The sequence below is a fragment of the Trichechus manatus genome, unplaced genomic scaffold (assembly GCF_000243295.1).
Source record: "Trichechus manatus latirostris isolate Lorelei unplaced genomic scaffold, TriManLat1.0 scaffold00131, whole genome shotgun sequence".
Lineage (NCBI taxonomy): Eukaryota > Metazoa > Chordata > Mammalia > Sirenia > Trichechidae > Trichechus > Trichechus manatus.
This window is the reverse complement of record NW_004444067.1, coordinates 1,370,084-1,387,603: the sequence shown is the minus strand read 5'-3', so window position 1 is coordinate 1,387,603 and position 17,520 is coordinate 1,370,084. Positions and strand designations below refer to the sequence as shown.

The following is a 17,520-nucleotide window of genomic DNA, read 5'->3' as shown; positions in this document are numbered from 1 at the left end:
ACATAGATCAGTAGGCAGTCTTTCTGACAGAACAAGGGGATATCGCATGGTTTAAAGTCAGGAACGGTGTGCGTCAGGGTTGTATCCTTTCACCATACTTATTCAGTCTGTATGCTGAGCACCTAATCCGAGAAGCTGGACTATATGAAGAAGAACGGGGCATCAGGATTGGAGGAAGACTCATTAACGACCTGCATTATGCAGATGACACAACCTTGTTTGAGGAGAGTGAAGAGGACTTGAAGCACTTAATGATGATCAAAGACCACAGCCTTCAGTATGGATTACACCTCAACATAAAGAAAACAAAAATCCTCACAACTGGACCAATAAGCAACATCATGATAAGTGGAGAAAGTATTGAAGTTGTCAAGGATTTCATTTTACTTGGATCCACAATCAACACCCACAGAAGCAGCAGTCAAGAAATCAAATGACATATTTCACTGGGCAAATCTGCAAAAGACCTCTTTAAACTGTTAACAAGCAAAGATGTCACTTTGAGGAATAAGGTGCACCGGACCCAAGCCATAGTGTTTTCAACTGTCTCATATGCATGCAAAAGCTGGACAGTGAATAAGGAAGACCGAAGAAGAATTAACACCTTTGAATTATGGTGTTGGAAAAGAATTTTCAATATACCATGGACTGCCAGAAGAACGAACAAATCTGTTTTGGAAGAAATACAGCCAGAATGCTCCTTAAAAGCAAGGCTGGCGTGACTTCATTTCACATACTTTGGACATGTTACCAGGAGGAACCAGTCCATGGAGGAGGACATCATGCTTGGTAGAGGGTCAGCGAAAAAGAGGAAGAACCTCAACAAGATGGATTGACACAGTGGCTGCAACAATGGGCTCAAACATAACAATTGTGAGGATCGTGCAGGACTGGGCAGTGTTTTGTTCTGTTGTATATAGGGTCACCGTGGGTTGGAACTGACTTGATGGCACCTAACAACAATTAGCCCAGAGAATTTCTAAGAGAATGAAATGACTGGGTTCATTTAAAGTGCTTTGAACACCAGCTGTCACATAGTAAGCACTGCATAAGTGTTGGCTGTAGTTATTATTACCATGATCAGTCTGGGGGAATCAGGAGAGCTTCCCTGAGGAGGTGATCTTTGAGTTGAGATTGCTGAAGTCATCGTTGTGGCCAGAAGTGTGGAATAGTCATTTTGTTCATTCGCAAGTCATGTGCCCACCCCTCGTGGCACCCTCCCAGGCCGCTGGACTGAAGGTGGGAAAATGGCGTTATTATTCCAAAGGAGAATTGCAGCTACTAGACTAGAAGCAGTGTGGGAACGGATGCAGGGCAGGCAGGTACAACAGGTGCCGTCTTCTCCTCCGGGGGACCGAACGCCATGCAGCGTGATGGGATCCAGTCTCAGGGTTTTTTGTTTTGTTTTTTATTGTAGTAAAACATATGTTGTTCTTGTAGGGAGCCATCAAGCCTGTTCTAACTCATATCGACTCTGTGTACATCAGAACGAAACATTGTCTGGTCCTGTGCCATCCTCACAATCGTTATGTTTGAGCCCATTGTTGCAGCCACTGTGTCTAATCCATCTCATTGAGGGTCTTTCTTTTTTTCGCTGACCCTCTACTTTACCAAGCATCATGTCCTTTTCCAGGAACTTGTCCCTCCTGATAACATGTCCAAAGTACATAAGACAGAGTCTCGCCATCCTTGCTTCTAAGGAGCATTCTGGCTGTACTTCTGAGACAGATTTGTTTGTTCTTTTGGCGGTTCATGGTATATTCAGTATTCTTCATCAACACCACATTCAAAGGCGTCAATTCTTCTTCGGTCTTCCTTATTAACTGTCCAGCTTTCACATGCAAGCCAAACATATACAACATAAAATTTGCCATTTGAACCATTTTTTAAGTATATAATTCAGTGGCATTAATTAAATTCACAATGTTATGTAACCATCACCACTGTTTGATTCCAATACTTTTTTATTATCCCCAAAGAAACCTGGTACCCATCAGCAGTCACTCCCTGTCTCTCCCTCCCCCAGCCCAGGTACCCTCTCCTCTGCTGTCTGTCTCTGTGCGTTTGCTTGTTCTAGACATTCATATGAGTGGGATCATACAACACCTGTCCGCCAGTGTCTGGCTCCTTCACAGGGTTTCAGCGGGGAGGAATAGGATCCGCTCTGGGTTTTATGACTCAGGAACTGATGTCAGGGATGACAAGAAGCGGTGTTGCTGGGCTAAATCTGTCACAGTGGGATGGAGGGGAGGAGGCAGATGCCAAGGACAGACTCCAGGCCAAGCTGCAGGGCTGTCCCCCTCCCTGCATCGTTCTCCTAGCACCTCAGGCCCCCCGAGAACTCAGACTGTCCCCCCTGGCCAGCTGGGGCTGGTGCAGCGTGAGTGCTAAGGTGTCACCCCAGTCATGAGACTCCCAGCCCCGCTCCAGACTGTTTAGCAACAAGAGGAGGACATTTCACACCTCCTTGGCCTGACTGCCTGTCTGTCTCAGCTTCCCTTTCTTGCAGCCAAGGGGGCGGGGAAGGTGCGGGGAAGAAATGGGGTAGGGTAGGGGTAGTAAAGTCAGGTTGCAGCTGTGACTAACTCACTGAGCTGCGTGGCAGTGTCTGTCCCCAGACTCAGGCAGTCTCTGCTGGGGTTAACTCTGAGCTCAGGATGCTCTGAAACCAAGCAGGGGAGCCACAGGGGGCTTAACCCCCTACCCCCCCGGCTGCCATGTGACCTGAGGTCGGCCCATCTCTTTGGCGGTCCATTTCCTCATCTGTCACATGAGAGCAGTGACCTTTCTGGATTCGTACATTCAGTATTTAGTGCAGCTGGGACAAAGTGCCATGAGGTCCCATGGAGACCACAGGGAGCTGGGAGGCTGGGGCTGGGGAGGCCTTCCCGGCACTGAGACAGGGCTTGTGGGATGGCTAGGGGCTCCACCGGTGCAGTGTGGGCCGGGTCGTTCCAGGCAGGGGAACAGCCAGAGCCAGGCTGGAGAGCAGGCGGGCTGTGTCTAGTTCAGAGTCAGTCCTGTGGCAGGATTGGTGGGGAAGATGGGAGCCATGAGGGACCCAGGGATGGAGAGGAATCAGCTGTCACAAGTGCTTTGGGCGTCTGACTTCCCCCTCGACTCTGAGGCCCTCTCTGAGCCACGTCCCTGTCATTTCTGCATCATTCTCAATAGACAAGCCTCCTTTTTTTTTTTTTTTTCCCACTCACATTTTGGCTTTTGTGAATAACGCTGCTATTAACATTCATGCACAAGTCGTTGTGTGGACATTTGTCTTGATTTCTCATGGGTAGATTCCTAGGAGTGGAATTGCTGGGTGACATGGTAAGTCTGTATTTAACTTTTTTTTTTTCTTTTTTTTGCCTTACATGCTTTTTCATAACAACGTTGAAATATAATTCATATACTAATGAATTTACCCATTGAAAGTGTCCAACTCACAGTTGTGTAACTATCCCCATAGTCAATTTTAGAACATTTTTATCGCACCAAAAGGAGACCCTGCTCCCCGTAGCCATCACCCCATAATCCCTCCATCCCACCAGTCCCTAGCAACCACTAATCCACTCTCTGTGGGTTTGCCTATTCTGAACATTTTGTGTAAATGGGCTCATACAGCATGTGGCCTTTTGCGACTGACTTCTTCCGCTGAGCATCAAGCTTTCAAGGTTCATCCAGCTCCTTGTCTCTGAACTGAAGGTTTTCCAGCATTTTGCAGTTAGATATAAATCCGAAAGAAAACAAGACGGGCTCTGTTTGTAAAGGACTTTTGAGAAAACTAGTAAGAAAACTGTAATGTGAAGAACTGTCTATTTGGTTTCTGTCTTACATGTCCTGGGTTTGTGTTGGGTCTTTTTTAAGAAGGGTTTCCTGCATAGGGGCGGGAAACAGGGCTCTCCGATGGCTGACGGTGAAGCAGGATTTACAAGCCAATTCACGATAGTTAACGTGCTCGGCTCCTAACTGAAAGGTTGGAGCTTTAAGTGCACCCAGAGGTGCCTCGGAAGAAACCCCTGGTGATCTACTTTCGAAAAATCAGCCACTGAAAACCCTATAGAGCACAGTTCTACTCTGACACACACAGGGTTGCTGTGATTTGGAGTCGACTCCACAGCAGCTGTTTTTTTTTAAGCCTGGAAAGGCCAAGGGTGACCAGAGCACACCTATTTGCTCCCCTTTGCTGGGCCAGGGGCTGTGCAAAGGTATATTCAAGGACTGTGGGGGGCACAGGAAGTGGCCCTGATGCCCCAAGGCAGCAGTGCGTATTCCCGGAGGCCAGGTCTTCGATGGAGAGCTGAGAGAGGGTGCTACCCCCACCAGGGCCTCCAGACAGGCCCCATTGCTTGTCGCTAGTCTCTGGGGCTCCCTGGGAGCAGCAGGGCCCAAGGTGTCTCCAGGGACCTGTGACCAGCCCTTGGAAGGCTTCGGCTTATCTGAGATGACCTGAGCCGCCTCGGTGTCCCTGGTGGAAAGTCTAGACAGCCCGCTGCTGATAGGCCCAATTGCCACCTTGGAAAGAGCCTTCGCAATCTCCCTCGGTCTGGACAGGCCAGTCTGTGGCCTGCAGAAATGCTGGAGCCGCAAGCTTGCCCTCCTCCTGCCCTTTCAGACAACAGTCCCAGAAGTCAGGGCTTTGGCAGACCTGGTTAGGAGATCCCCAAGCTCTAAGAGGCAAGACGCAAATCAGAGTCCCTGGGTGGTACAAAAGGTTAACATGGTTGGCTACTAACCGAAAGGCTGGAGGTTTGAGTATGCCCAGAGGTGCCTCAGAAGAAAGAACTGGTGATCTATTTCCTAACAATCAGCCATTGAAAACCCTCTGGAGCATGGTTCTACTCTTATACATGTGGGGTCGCTATGAATTGGAGTCCACTCGGTGGCAACTGGTTTGGTTTGGTTTTCTAAGGGGCTTGGACCCTCAAAGCGCCATCCCTACTGCAGTGGAAAAGAACTCAGTATCTAAGGCAGCCCTTAAGTGCCAGGTGGTTACAACCTGTCAGGGATGAGCAGACCTTCTGTGGCCATGACCGCATGTGTTCATAGGAACGGGGGGATGCCAGGGCAGGAAGAAACGTTCTTGGGTTGTCGAGGGCCCAGTGGGGAAACGAGAGAGAGTTCCAGAGAGGACTTGTCCAGAGGCTCTTGGGAAGTGGGGGTTTGGGCTTGATCCCTTCACCTCTCAGATGGCACCTGCCGGAGACACAGAGGTGAGGGACTTGCCCCAGTACCTGGCAGGCCTGAGTGTTCTGGGGAAGAGGGGCAGAAAGGAGTATGTAAGCCTGAGGTTTGAGTCCATGGCAGGGGTCACCAGGGCCGAGGGGTGGGAGTAGGCAGCTGGGCAGAGAGCATGAAAAACGGAGCGGCTGTTACTCAGCTCCAGCCTAGTGTTGCCACGTGGGAGTGTGGGCCCAGTGTGGCCAGATCTTCTAAATTTTTTTCTAAAGTGAAGCTAAAACCCAAACTTTAGTGTTAAATCTGATTTAAAACATTTGGCAGCTAATTCCAAAGACTTTTAGAACACAGTGAGGGCCAAGCAAAATGTGTATGGAGGGGACTGGGTGTGGTCTGAGGGCCCCAAGTTTGCAACTTCTGGTCTGTATGGTTGGTGCCCAGGGTTTCTGGTGAACTCCTACACATTTGTCAAAACTCCTAGCACAGAAACCACATCTGCAATAACATCTGTGATCCTCCTCATTTAGAATTTGAGGACTTCCTGCCTCTCTCTCACTATGTTACATTTCTGTTTGTGTGTATCATCCCTCCTTCCCCTCCCACCCTGGTCTCCTTCTCTTCTAGCCTTAATACTGAGCTGAGAACTCAGTGTCCAGAACAGAGTTGGTGCTTAGTGAATTTTAAATAAATATTAGACATGCAACAATGCCCCATGACTAACTGGCCAGGGGAAGAGAAAGGAACTGGCATTACTGAGTGCATGCTGGATACCAAGCATTTTCAATGGCTGGTTGCAGGTTGAGGACACTGAGTATATGGCTGTTTGGGGCCCAAGGAGTAGCCCAGAGGCCCTACAGAGGGGAGTCGGACACTGAAGCTATGCCCCAGTGGATGCAGCCCACCCCAGGGATGTAGTGCCCCCAAGGATGTGGCATTAGACACCTAGGATGTCTTCTCAGGAAGTTACACCCTCAAACATCTCCCTCCCTGCCCAGAGTTGCCGGATGGCTTAGGGGTGGTGTGAGGCAGGGTTCAGTTTATGGGTGTAGTGAGGCCCCCTGCTGCCTTCAGTCCCCTGCTGGCCCCAGCCCTGAGGCTGGGCATGGTCAGCGAGCTTCCCTGCCCACGCCTGTGGGTGCCTCTGTGTCACCTGATCTGCCCTGGGGTGTGATGTCTCCTTTCAAACGTTCTTTTCTGGAACAACCCGTTCCAGGCTTTCCCAGGATGTATGGCATCTCGGTTTGTCTTGTGGAATGCTTCACCGTCCTGGTCTCAGGCCCCCACAGGCTGGAGCCCTTTCTCCTCTCTGTGCCGTATTTTTTTGGGGGGAGTCTGTATTTCAGTCCCCCTTTTCCTTATTCAGAGTCCTGGTGGCGCAGTGGTTAAGAGTTCAGCTGCTAACCAAAAGGTCAGCAGTTTGAATCCCCCAGCCACTCCTTGGAAACCCTATGGGGCAGTTCTGCTCTGTACTGTAGGGTCACTGTGAGTCAGAACTGACTTGATGGCAGTGGGTTTGCTTTTGTTTGTTTTTTTCTTATTCCCCAGGAGCCCTGGTGGTGCAGTGGTTAAGCGCTTGGCTGCTAACCGAAAGGTCAGCAGTTCAAACACACCAGCTGCTCTGCAGGAGAAATATGTGGCACTCTGCTTTGTAAAGATTACAGCCCTGGAAACTCTATGGGGCAGTTCTGCTCTGTCCTGTAGGGTTGCTATGAGTTGGAATCGATTCGACAGCAACTGTTTCTTTTTTTTTGGGGGGGGGGGTTTCCTTATTCCAGACTCACTGCTATCCTGATCTCTTGTACACTGTCCACTCCTTCCAGTCCACCACGGGACACTGGTGGCTCAAGGGTGTCGGGACACTGTACCAAGGCAGCCTTTGAGTATCTCGGGTGATTACAACCTGCCAGGGACAAGCAGACAGCATTCTTGTGTTTTCAAAGGAATTGCAGAATGTCTGGGTGGAGAGGGCCCTTAGACACATTCTTGGGTCGTCAAGGGCCGGATGGGGATTGAGAGAGAGCTCCCGAGAGGACTCGTCCAAAGGCTTCATGGGAAGTGGGGTTTGGGCTTGATCCCTTCGCCTTTCAGATGGCACCTGCCAGAGACACAGAGAGGTAAGGGACTTGCCCCAGTGTCTGGCAGGCCTGAGTGTTCTGGGGAAGAGGGGCAGGAAGGAGTGTGTGAGCCTGAGGTTTGGGTCACCTGCAGATTGGCTGGCTGGCCAGTGTTGGGGCAGGTTGCCTTGCTATCATCAGAGAAATGGAAAATAACAAATGTTGGCGAGGAATTGGAGAAAGTAGAACCCTCATCCATCGTTAGTGGGAATGTAAAATGGTCCATCCGCTTGTGGAAACAGTCTGGTGGTTCCTGCATAAGTTAAACACAGTTACCATATGACCTAGCAGTTCCGCTCCTAGGTACGTACCTAAGAGAATCGAAAACACGTTCACACAAACACGTATACGTGAATGTTCATAGAAGCATTATTCACAATAGCCAGAAAGTGGAAACAACCCAAATGGATAAATGAAATGTGGTCTGTCCCCACAAAGGAACATTATTTAGCCATACAGAGGAATGAAGTTCTGATTCATGCTACAATGTGGGTGCACCCTGAAAATGATGCTAAGTGAAAGAAGCCAGTGACAAAAGGCCACATATTGTGTGGTTCCTTTTATAATGAATGTCCAGAATAGGTAAATCCACAGACAGAAAGTAGATGGTGGTTCCGGGGGCTAGGGGAAGGGAAGGAAATGGGCAGTGACTGTTAATGGGTACAGTGATTCCTCTTGGCATGACGAGAACGCTCTGGTACTAGATAGTGGTGGATGGTTGCACAACATTGTGAACGTACTAAATGCCACTGACCTGTTCACTTTAAAGTAGTACATTTTATGTCATGTGTGTTTTACCTCAGTAAAAACAAAAAAAAAGGTTCCCATTTGCTCTGAGGAGGATGGAGGACCGGGCTGGGTCTGGCTGAGGGCAAGTGGCCCGGCATACTAGGATCTGCTGGTGTGACTTGTATTTCTCCGGTTGAGGTCTGTGAGCTGTCTGCGGGGAACTGGACAAACACTCTCAGGTGGGCTCAGGAATCTGCCCACTTACCAAGCCCTGGGGGATTCTTACTCGTGCTGAGTTTGGGAGCCCTTGATTTGAGCCAGCCACTTCCCCTGGAGACAGCCTGCCACCTCCTACCAGGCCAAACATGGTACCATGGACCGGAAAAACCAGCGAGGGTTCCGTTACTTCCAGGTGTGTGAGCGTGGGCAGGTCACTTACATCTCTGAGCATCGTTCATTCCCTCATTCACCACATCCTGAGCGCCTGCTATGGGCCACACGGTGGCTTGGTGCTGGGGACACCGAGAAGTGTGTCTGACTGTGATGCCAGCAACTTTGGGAACATTAGCAATGCCTCTTAGCAAGAATGGGGCCCTGGTGCTGCAGTGGTTAAGCGTTTGGCTGCTAACCAAAAGGTCGGCAGTTCGAATCCACCAGATGCTCCTTGGAAACCCTATGGCGCAGTTCTAACTCTGTCCTATAAGGTCGCTATGAGTCGGAATCAACTCGACGGCAACGGGTTCGGTTTTTCGTTTTTTGTTTTTCTCAGCAAGAATATGCAATGAGAGACCATGGAAAGGGGGAAGCTGGCAGATGATGAGGGTGGCGGAGTCAGACACAAGGTTTTCTTTCTCTTCTGATGCCTTTTCGTGTGGTTTGTGATAAAGCCCTGGGTCGGGCGGGCAGGCCATTGAGCAGGCGGACAATGACCAGGTGGCCACCCACTTTCATCTCCGGAGGGAACCGAGTTGCACAGAATGTGCGTGAGCAGAGGCCGCCCGCCCTCAAGCACTTAAAATAGTGCTCTCAGAAAGCTGCTAACATCAGGGAGTGTGGAAAACTCGGGCTCTGTTGGGATGCGGAGCGGGGGCTGGCGGGGGTGGCCAGGAATTGCTTAGCAGCATCTCTCCCTCCTCCAGATGGAGCCAGGTGCAGAGGAGGGTGTCTCCGAGGCGGACAAGCTGGCCATGGAGCTGACGGACCCGAACCGCCCCCGATTCACGCTGCAGGAGCTGCGGGATGTGCTGCACGAACGCAATGAGCTCAAGTCCAAGGTGTTCCTGTTGCAGGAGGAGCTGGCCTACTACAAGAGGTGAGTGGCCCTGGGAGCGCCTGGCTGACCCTCTGGGGCTGGAGGGCCCAGCTGGGTCTTTTCTGGGCTTGCACAGTTTCTGGACACTGAGCTCCTGGAAGCAAGGACTGCATCTGTACCCTCTATGGGAACCCCCTGGAGTCCCTGGGTGGTGTAAACAGTGAACGCGCTCGGCTGCTAACTGAAAGGTTGGAGGTTCGAGTCCACCTAGAGGCACCTCGGAAGAAAGGCTGGTGATTTGCTTCCAGAAGTTAAGCCCTTGGAAGCTCTATGGAGCACAGTTCTACTCTGACACACATGGGGTCACCTGAAGCACATATATAAGCTCACTATCCCTTTCTGGCACCCTTGGACCCTGGTGTATTTTGGAATTCAGAACTCTTTCCAGTTATACCCAAGCTTTTAGAAAAAGGAATATTATATAGATTGCATTATTTTTCTCTGCTAGCGGGGCCAGGGCAGCACCCCATGATCACATACATTCCTATCTATGCAGCGAGAAATATAAACATTCATCTGAGATGGGATGCATACAGCCTTGCGACAGTTCAGTTTAGGTTTTTCTACCAAATGAACTTCTAAAAATTGAATTTCAATTTTTAGAGCTTTTGGATTTTGGAATTGCACATAAGAGATAGTGGTGCTGCATGGCCTAAGTATTTATTCATTCAAGCAGCGGTCAATCAACTCCTTGCGTGGACCAGAACCACGCTGTCCAGGACAGTAGCCCGTGAGTATAAATTTTAGAATCCAATTCCTCAGTCACTGTAGCCACATTTCAAGGGCTTAGTTGCCACTTGCGTCTCGCAGCTACCCTGTTGGATGGCACAGATATAGAACAGTTCCACCGTCACAGAAAGTTCTAGAGCACAGTGCTGCCACTGCACCCTCATCCTCAGCTCCGTACACATTGCCCTTCTTTGTGTGCCTCAAAACACAACGTGCTCGTTTCCACCCCAGGACCTTTGCACTTGCTGCTCCTGCTGCTGGGAAAATGTTTTCCTTGGCTCTTCCCATGGTTGACTCCTTGTCATCCGGGTTCAGATGTTACTTCCTCAGACAGGCCTTCCCTATCACCACCCACCCAGAGGAGCGCCCGTCCCAAACGCTGTCAATTTCCCCAGTTTCTCTTTCTCCGTGGCCATTTTCACCATCTCACACTCTCCTGCTGGTTAATGTGAATCCTGTTCAGTAGTGTGCCTTAGTCTCCCAGGGCTGCCATGACAAAAGTGGGTGGCTTTCAAGAACAGAAATCTATTGTCGCACGGTTCTGGAGGCTAAAAGCCAGAATTCAGGGTCTCAGCCGTATTGATTCCTTCTGAGGGCTTTGAGAGGGGAACTGCTCGTACCTGTCTCTTAGTTTCTTATGGCTGTCGGCAATCGCTGGCGTTCCGTTGCTACTTACAGGTGCATCTGCTACCATCATCTCATGACGTCTGTCCTCCCCTGTGTGTGGTTCTTTCCAGGCATGTTCTCTTTTATAAGACACCATGCAGAAGGAATTAGGATTAGGACCCACCCTACTCAGGAACTTATAACATCTGCAAAGAAAAACTCTATTTCCAAACTAGGTCACATTCACAGGTACAGGGGTTAGGACTTCACCATCAACAAGAGACCAGAAACCTCAATTGTCTTGTTTGCAGTTATGTTCCCAGCCCTTTGAATGGAGCTTAGCACACAGTAACCCACTGCCGTCAAGTCGGTTCCGAGTAGGACAGAGTAGAACTGCCCCATAGGGTTTCCAAGGAGTGCCTGGTGGATTCAAACTGCCAACCTTTTGGTTAGCAGCCGAGCTCTTAACCACTGCGCCACCAGGGCTCCAGCACGTAGTATGTGTTCAATAAAAATGTGTTGAATGGAAAGCAGGAAGGAAGGGCAGGTGTATCAGGTGTGATCCCTGCCTTAGTGGGGAAGGCAAGAGATGCCCAGAAAATACCACACACTTTTATAGAGAATCCTCCATGTGCCTGGCATGCTAGAGTTACAGACAGTGTGCACTGGATATTCAAAGAAGGGAGAGATGACTTCCAGCTTGGGGATGGGGTGGAAACCAGGAAGGCTTCGTGGAGGAGGTGGCATTTAAACCAGGACTTCCTTAAAGGATAGGGTAATATTCAGGTGTGGGGGATGTTGGGGAGTGGGCGGCATATTCCAGGTGGAGTAAACCGCAACAGTATGAGACAAGGAAGCATAGGCAAGGACAGGAAATACAGTAGTTCTGGAATCTTCCAAGTGCACTGCAAATAGAGACGTAGCCCCTTCTCTTAAATTCTTCGCAATTTGAGCAACCAGGCCAAAGGGACCGCAGGCACCTGTGTCCATGGCCCCCACAAGCGGGACCCCTCCTCGGAAGTGGCCACACAATTGCTAAGAGGCCAGCCCGTCAGGCAGACAGACTGCTGGCCAGAGGCTTCTGTTGCTGTCCTTTCCAGTCCCCTTATTTCCACTCTCCCCAAAAAGTACATGCCCTCTCAGACCATCAGACTGGACTGTTCCAGCTCTTGTGCAGTTTTTAACTCTCTTATCTCATGCCTCTCTGCTCTCTCCAGTGAAGAAATGGAACAGGAAAACCGAATACCCCAACCTCCACCCGTCACACACCCGACAACGTCCCCCCAGCCGGAGTCTGGGATCAAACGACTGTAAGTGAAGCATTCTGGAACGCGGGGCTGCTCCGCATGTGGCTGGTCTCGCCAGTCACTCGTCATCTGACTTCTCCCCCGGCACCTGCTCCCTGGGTCAAGCATGTCACTAACCCCGTCCTGCTGAGACATGCCTCACGCCAGAGCACGTTTGAGTTCAGCTCCCTGCCTGAAGGCTGGGTTCCTTCGGGGGGAACGTTGGGCAGGGAGGGGCAGGGTGAGGGTTGGGCACGTTGGCTGATGTCAAGGAGCTTGCTTGAGTGTGTGTCAGGCAGGGTGTGTCTCTGGGTCTTTGAGGACGATGAATAAAGCTGGAAAGGGGGTAGGGTGAGGTCCATGCATCTCAAGGTCTTCAAACCTGAGCTCTGTGATGATGGGAATGGCCCAGGTCTACTCCATCTAGGCATTTCTGTGTTGATTCATCTGTCTCACCCTCCATGTAGCCATTAAGTTATTTATTGATGTGTAATACACACAGAGTCAGACCCTGGTTCTTTTGGGGGACACACAACAAAGAGAATGGCCCAGTCCCGGCCCTCAGTAGCCTTTCAGCTACTTTGGTAGTGTTTTGCATCAGCAGACCCCTTTGAGAGGCTGATGAAAGCTTACAGATCCCTTCCCCAGAAAAAAAACAATGTAAAATTTTGCATGCAGTTTCAGGAGGTTCATGGACCCCAGTAAAAATGGGTCTAGTTCGATAGCTAAGCTCTACTAAGATCCTACCATGTGCCAGGTTACTACGCAGTGCTTGCTACAGATTATCGCATTGAATCATCACTGTAACCCTGTTGTTCCCATTTGACAGTTAAGGAAACGAAGGCACAGAGGTCAGTCACGTGCCTGGAGTCATACAGCTAATAAGAGGCAAGGTCGGGGTTTCCGCCCAGGCAGCCTGGCCCCGGAGCCCATATTTTTAACTCTCCGCAGGAGTCTTCTGCTCACGGTATTGTCTTAATGCCTTGTCATCTCCAAGGGATTCTCTGTTGGCTCCAGCTTTCCAGTTATACCCAAGGCTTATTAGGGAAAAGGCCCTGATTCTTCCCCTAAACCCCAGGGGAAGCTTCACGAAAGCCAGTGCTGCTGGCTGGAAAACTAGCTGAAAGTGTGGGGAGGGGAAGTGGGGTGTGACCTGAATGCTTCAACTCTTGAGATCCAGTGGTGACTGGATGTTCTCAGCTGGTTCCTGTCCTGTGAGTTGACTTGTGTGAGTTGGCGGGAAGGGGCATGCATAGTATGGGCTCCCTTGTAGCTGCTGGACCTCGTCCTCTTGGAGCAAACAGTGACTTCCTTCAAATTTGGGTCCTGGTGGCCGTGGGAAAGGCTGGCTGCTCTTTGGATTGTGTGGTTGAATACGTGGCTCCTTTCCAATCCTCTGTGGCCAGCTTAACATTGCTCATGAGCTTGACTCTGTCCCTGCTTGATTTGCGGGGGGGAGTGTGGTCCCCAGTTTTGCTTATGGATAAATGTTTCCTATGGATGAAGCTTGGAACCAGAAAAGCATCCTCTAGAACCCAACGCTGTTTTGACTGTGTATTAGGAATCTTCTAGTTGCCACTGAAATGCAACTCAAAATGACTTAAAAAGGAAAAAAGAAATTTTTTTTGTTGGCTAAGGAACCCAACAAGTCCAGAGAGCAGTCGCTCTGGCTTCAGGCTCAGCTGGATCCAGGCCTTGCCATCAGGGTGCTATCTCATTCCCTCCACCTCTGGCTTGGTTTTCCTCTCTGTGGGCTGCATTCGTGGGCACGCTTTCTCCCCAGGGTGGTAATATGGCAGCCATCAGCTCAGGGCTTGTATTTTCTTCTGTCTGAAACACCAGTGGGAAAGTGAGATTCTAGCTTCCCAGCAGTTTCACAAAAGTCACAGAGTAGAGACTCATTGGCTCTGATTGGGTCACATGACCATCTCTAAGCCAATCACAGGGCAGTGCACTGACTGATTGGGTCTGGCTCTCATTCTTAGCCCTGTGGCTAAGAGTAGCATTAACCCCATCCAGTTCACATGGCCAAATTAGTGGAAGAGGGGTTCTGAAGCAAGATCAGGGTGTTCTTGCCAGAAGCAGGGTGAACAGCAGCTATAGCTGTCAACTCTAGCCTTATTTTGGGGTGAGGAAGCCCTTCAGCCTTGATTCTGTGCACTGTTATTGTTGTGTGCCGTTGAGTCGATTCTGAGTCATAGCGACCCTACAGGACAGAGGAGAACTGCCCAATAGAGTTTCCAAAGAGTGGCTGGTGCATTCGAACTGCTGACCTTTTGGTTAGCAGCTGAGGAGTTAACCACTATGCCACTAGGGTTTCCATGTGCATACTTAGTGCCCAGGAAAAACCCTTATCCTCACTTTGAGTTTCTCATCCATTGCTTGGTGAGAAATGGGACTGGCTTTGCTTCAACTCTGATCCACCTGCCAGCCCCACTGTATGGAAGGATAACCAGAATTGGCCCTCTGTGCTCTGATAGCTACAGCTTTTGAGTTTCACCCCAGGGGAAGTTGAGAGAAAGTTTCATGATGCCAAACATCACCGCCTTGGGCTGAAGGAGGGGGAGACCGAGACAACAGCATTCTGGGTCCTTCAGTAGCTCATTCCCAGATCTTTAAGCCTCAGACCTTTCTAGAATCTTCAGTTCAAGGGCAGTCCATTTACAGAGCCTCGAGCACCATTTAAAATGTGTGATTTTAAGAATTCCTTCCAAAGTTGGACTTTCCTGACTTTTCATTTTCCTACTGCAGCCCCTTTTCTCTGAAACAGATGATTAGGAGTTGGCTTTTACAGATGTGAAATCCAGAGGAGAGTTAGCAGAATTCGCCAGCAGTCCTGTTCCCACTGGAACTAGTTCTTCTACCCTCTCCTGAAGAGGCTGTGGTGCCGGCCCTGCTTTTCCAGACTGTTCCAGAATGAACCGCGGGGCCCTTCGTCAGAGCTTTCTTCCCTTTAGCTTGGCATCTGGGAGCTCAGCCAGGCCTGGGGGCTCTGAGCTGGGCAGGGGAAGCACCTGGAATCAGGGAATCCCAGAAAGAGAGATAGACAGAGTGAGGTGAGAGGGACACAGACAGAGAGGGGAGGGGGTTAGGAGCGGGGAGAGAGGAGAGAGAGAGGAAAGACAAGAGGGGAAGAGGGGGGAAAGAGGAGAGGGGGAAGGAGAGAGTATTGGGGAGAGGGAGGACAGAGATTCCTTAGGGGCAGCGACCTTCTAGGGCATAACTGGGAGAGCCAATGGCACAGAAGGCTTTTGACCAGCACTGGCAGGATGCTGGTTGCCCTTGCCTACCTGGGCTCCTGACTGGGAGCTGCCTCAGTGCGCCCAAGAGCCTAGATGCCTCGAGGATGAGCTGGGGGTGGAACAGATCATGGGTAGGACGGATCATCCCTGCACAGGGTGAGAGTGGCAGTTCTTATAAGATGGTTCCCCGCCTGCCTGTCTCCCTTCCCACCCTTCCCTCCTCCTGCGTCAGTCTGGATGGGTCTGGTCCCTCTGTCCTCGCGTGTGGGGAGTATTTGTCACACAGTCTGTTTAGTGCAGCTCATGGCTGATTTGCAGCTCAGCCACACGCCCTTGACTGGTGCCTCCCCACCCTCATCCCCCAACGGTTAAGTAAGAACCACCATGGAGGCTCAGCACTTGAACTTGAACTGCTGCAGCCTCCCTGCCCCCATCAGAGACTCAGAGCTGGGACATTCTCCCCATTGCTCAGATGAGAAGCTGGGGCCCCAGGAAGCAGTGATCCACTGTAGATCACACTTCCGGAAGGATCCCAGTTGGGATCTGAACCCATGCCTTGTGTCCACACCTGGCCCCAGGCTTGTCCAGATGGTAGTTAGCATTCTAGGGGCTCCAAGCCACGCTATTCTACTCCCACCTCTGCCAGGACTTGTCCTTAGCAAACAGGGAGCCCCAAAAGACAGTCACTGCCCAGGAGGTGGCCCCAGACACCTCTGGTCCTCCCCTGCCCCTCCCTCCCTCGCTCCTTGAGTCACCAGCTGTGGGCTGACTGCCCAGTTATTCCCTTATCTCACAAGTGCACCATGGGACCCAGACATCAGACAATGTATTTCTGGGCTGAACTGGTCAGGGGAACCAGAAACCCCCACCGCCAGTCAAAACAGCATGTCCAGAAGGCGTCCAAGAATAGCTTGTGATCAAGCAGCTGGCAGCCGGGGAGTGCAGCTGGCATTGCCCAGAAGGTCACAAGGAACGCCTGCGTGATCTCAGCCTCGTCCTGTCCACACCAGGCACCAGCGCCCCCTCTGTGGTGTCCCTCTCTCTCAGTCACAGTCACACACAGCTGGTTCCTGCCAATCAGGGCGGAGAGGTGAGCAGGAAGGCAGACAGCTAGCGTGGAGGGAGTGCCGGAGAATCTTCCATCAGAGCAACTGGCCTTGCAGGCAGGAAAAGCTGGTTGTAGAGTGGGCGGCCACCCAAGTGTCTAACGGTAGCGGGGACAGTGCATTCTGTCCCATCCTCCTACCCATGACCCCTCCTGGCTTCCACCCAGAAATAGCTTCTTCACAGCTGCCCATTCTACCGCCTGAAATGCCACTGTTAGAACTTGGTTTGTTTGAATCTTCCAGAAGGACTGGGAGGAGGGGACTTAAAACCAGCTATACTGCATCCAGCACATAAACTTTTGGCCAAAACAGCCCAGTCTTTTAAAGGAGGTGGCCATCCCTCTGGATTGGGGAGGGAGCTGGACTAGGGAGGGGAGGGGACAGTCTGTTCATCCATTCAGCAAGCCCAGCCAAGATACACAGACAGCAACATGGCTGGAACCCTCCAGGTGTGCCAGGGCTCCCGTGCATCATTCTGGCCCTGACCAGGCCCTGAGTGAAGTCCGGTGTTTCCAGGGAGGCAGGCATTTCTCCAGGCACACGCCCCACGTGTCTGAGGCTACTTCCCGCACAGTGACTGTCTTTGGCGGTTCCTGTTATGCTAAGGAGGAGCCTTATAGGACTGAGAGCAGAATGGTGTGGCTTGGATCCCCCTGGCAACTAACAGCCCAGTGGCCTGGCCTCTGGGGACTGGGCCGGTTCACTTAGCAAAGGGCACCCCTCTTGTCGTTGTCACAGTGAGAAGCCGTGCAGGAGGGTCTGCAAAGATGCCAACTCCCAGCTGCTCTGACACGGGTTTCAAAGGTGACGCAAACATACAGAGAGTGCACAAGCCACATTTCAGATGATTGTTTTATATCTTTGTGCAGCCAACCTTTAGAAAAGAAATCATAGCCTTTCAGATTAAACAAGGTGGCTTGGTTTCTTCTGTTCTGCCTGCCCAGCCTGGTAGGCACGTACCGTCGGCTCTGCATTATCCTCGGGCTGAGGAAGCACCTCTGAAGATCACCCAGGGTCTCCGCTTAGCTGTGTGATGCCTGGCCCACTCTGCCCGCCTCCCTTGCTCTCCCGTTCTCCCTGGCTGCCATAGGGCACAGAGCCTGCAGTTCATGGCGGCTGGGGAAGTCATGCTGGAAGACCCCCGAGCGAGGGTGCCACCACTGACTCCCAGAGTGGGTTCTAAGTCCTTCCTTCCCCCTCCACCCCATCTTCCCTCGGGGTCTT

At 51.1% G+C, this 17,520-nt stretch overlaps 1 protein-coding gene across 1 annotated transcript in view; it reads left to right on the top strand.

Moving 5' to 3' along the window:
• RILPL1 (Rab interacting lysosomal protein like 1) overlaps positions 1-17,520 on the top strand; it is a 45,249-nt gene that overhangs the window by 24,121 nt on the left and 3,608 nt on the right. Inside the window, exons 5-6 of the mRNA XM_004384989.1 lie at positions 9,155-9,327; positions 11,880-11,972. Of these exons, the coding sequence (XP_004385046.1) occupies positions 9,155-9,327; positions 11,880-11,972 (266 nt within the window). The remainder of the gene's footprint in view (positions 1-9,154; positions 9,328-11,879; positions 11,973-17,520) is intronic.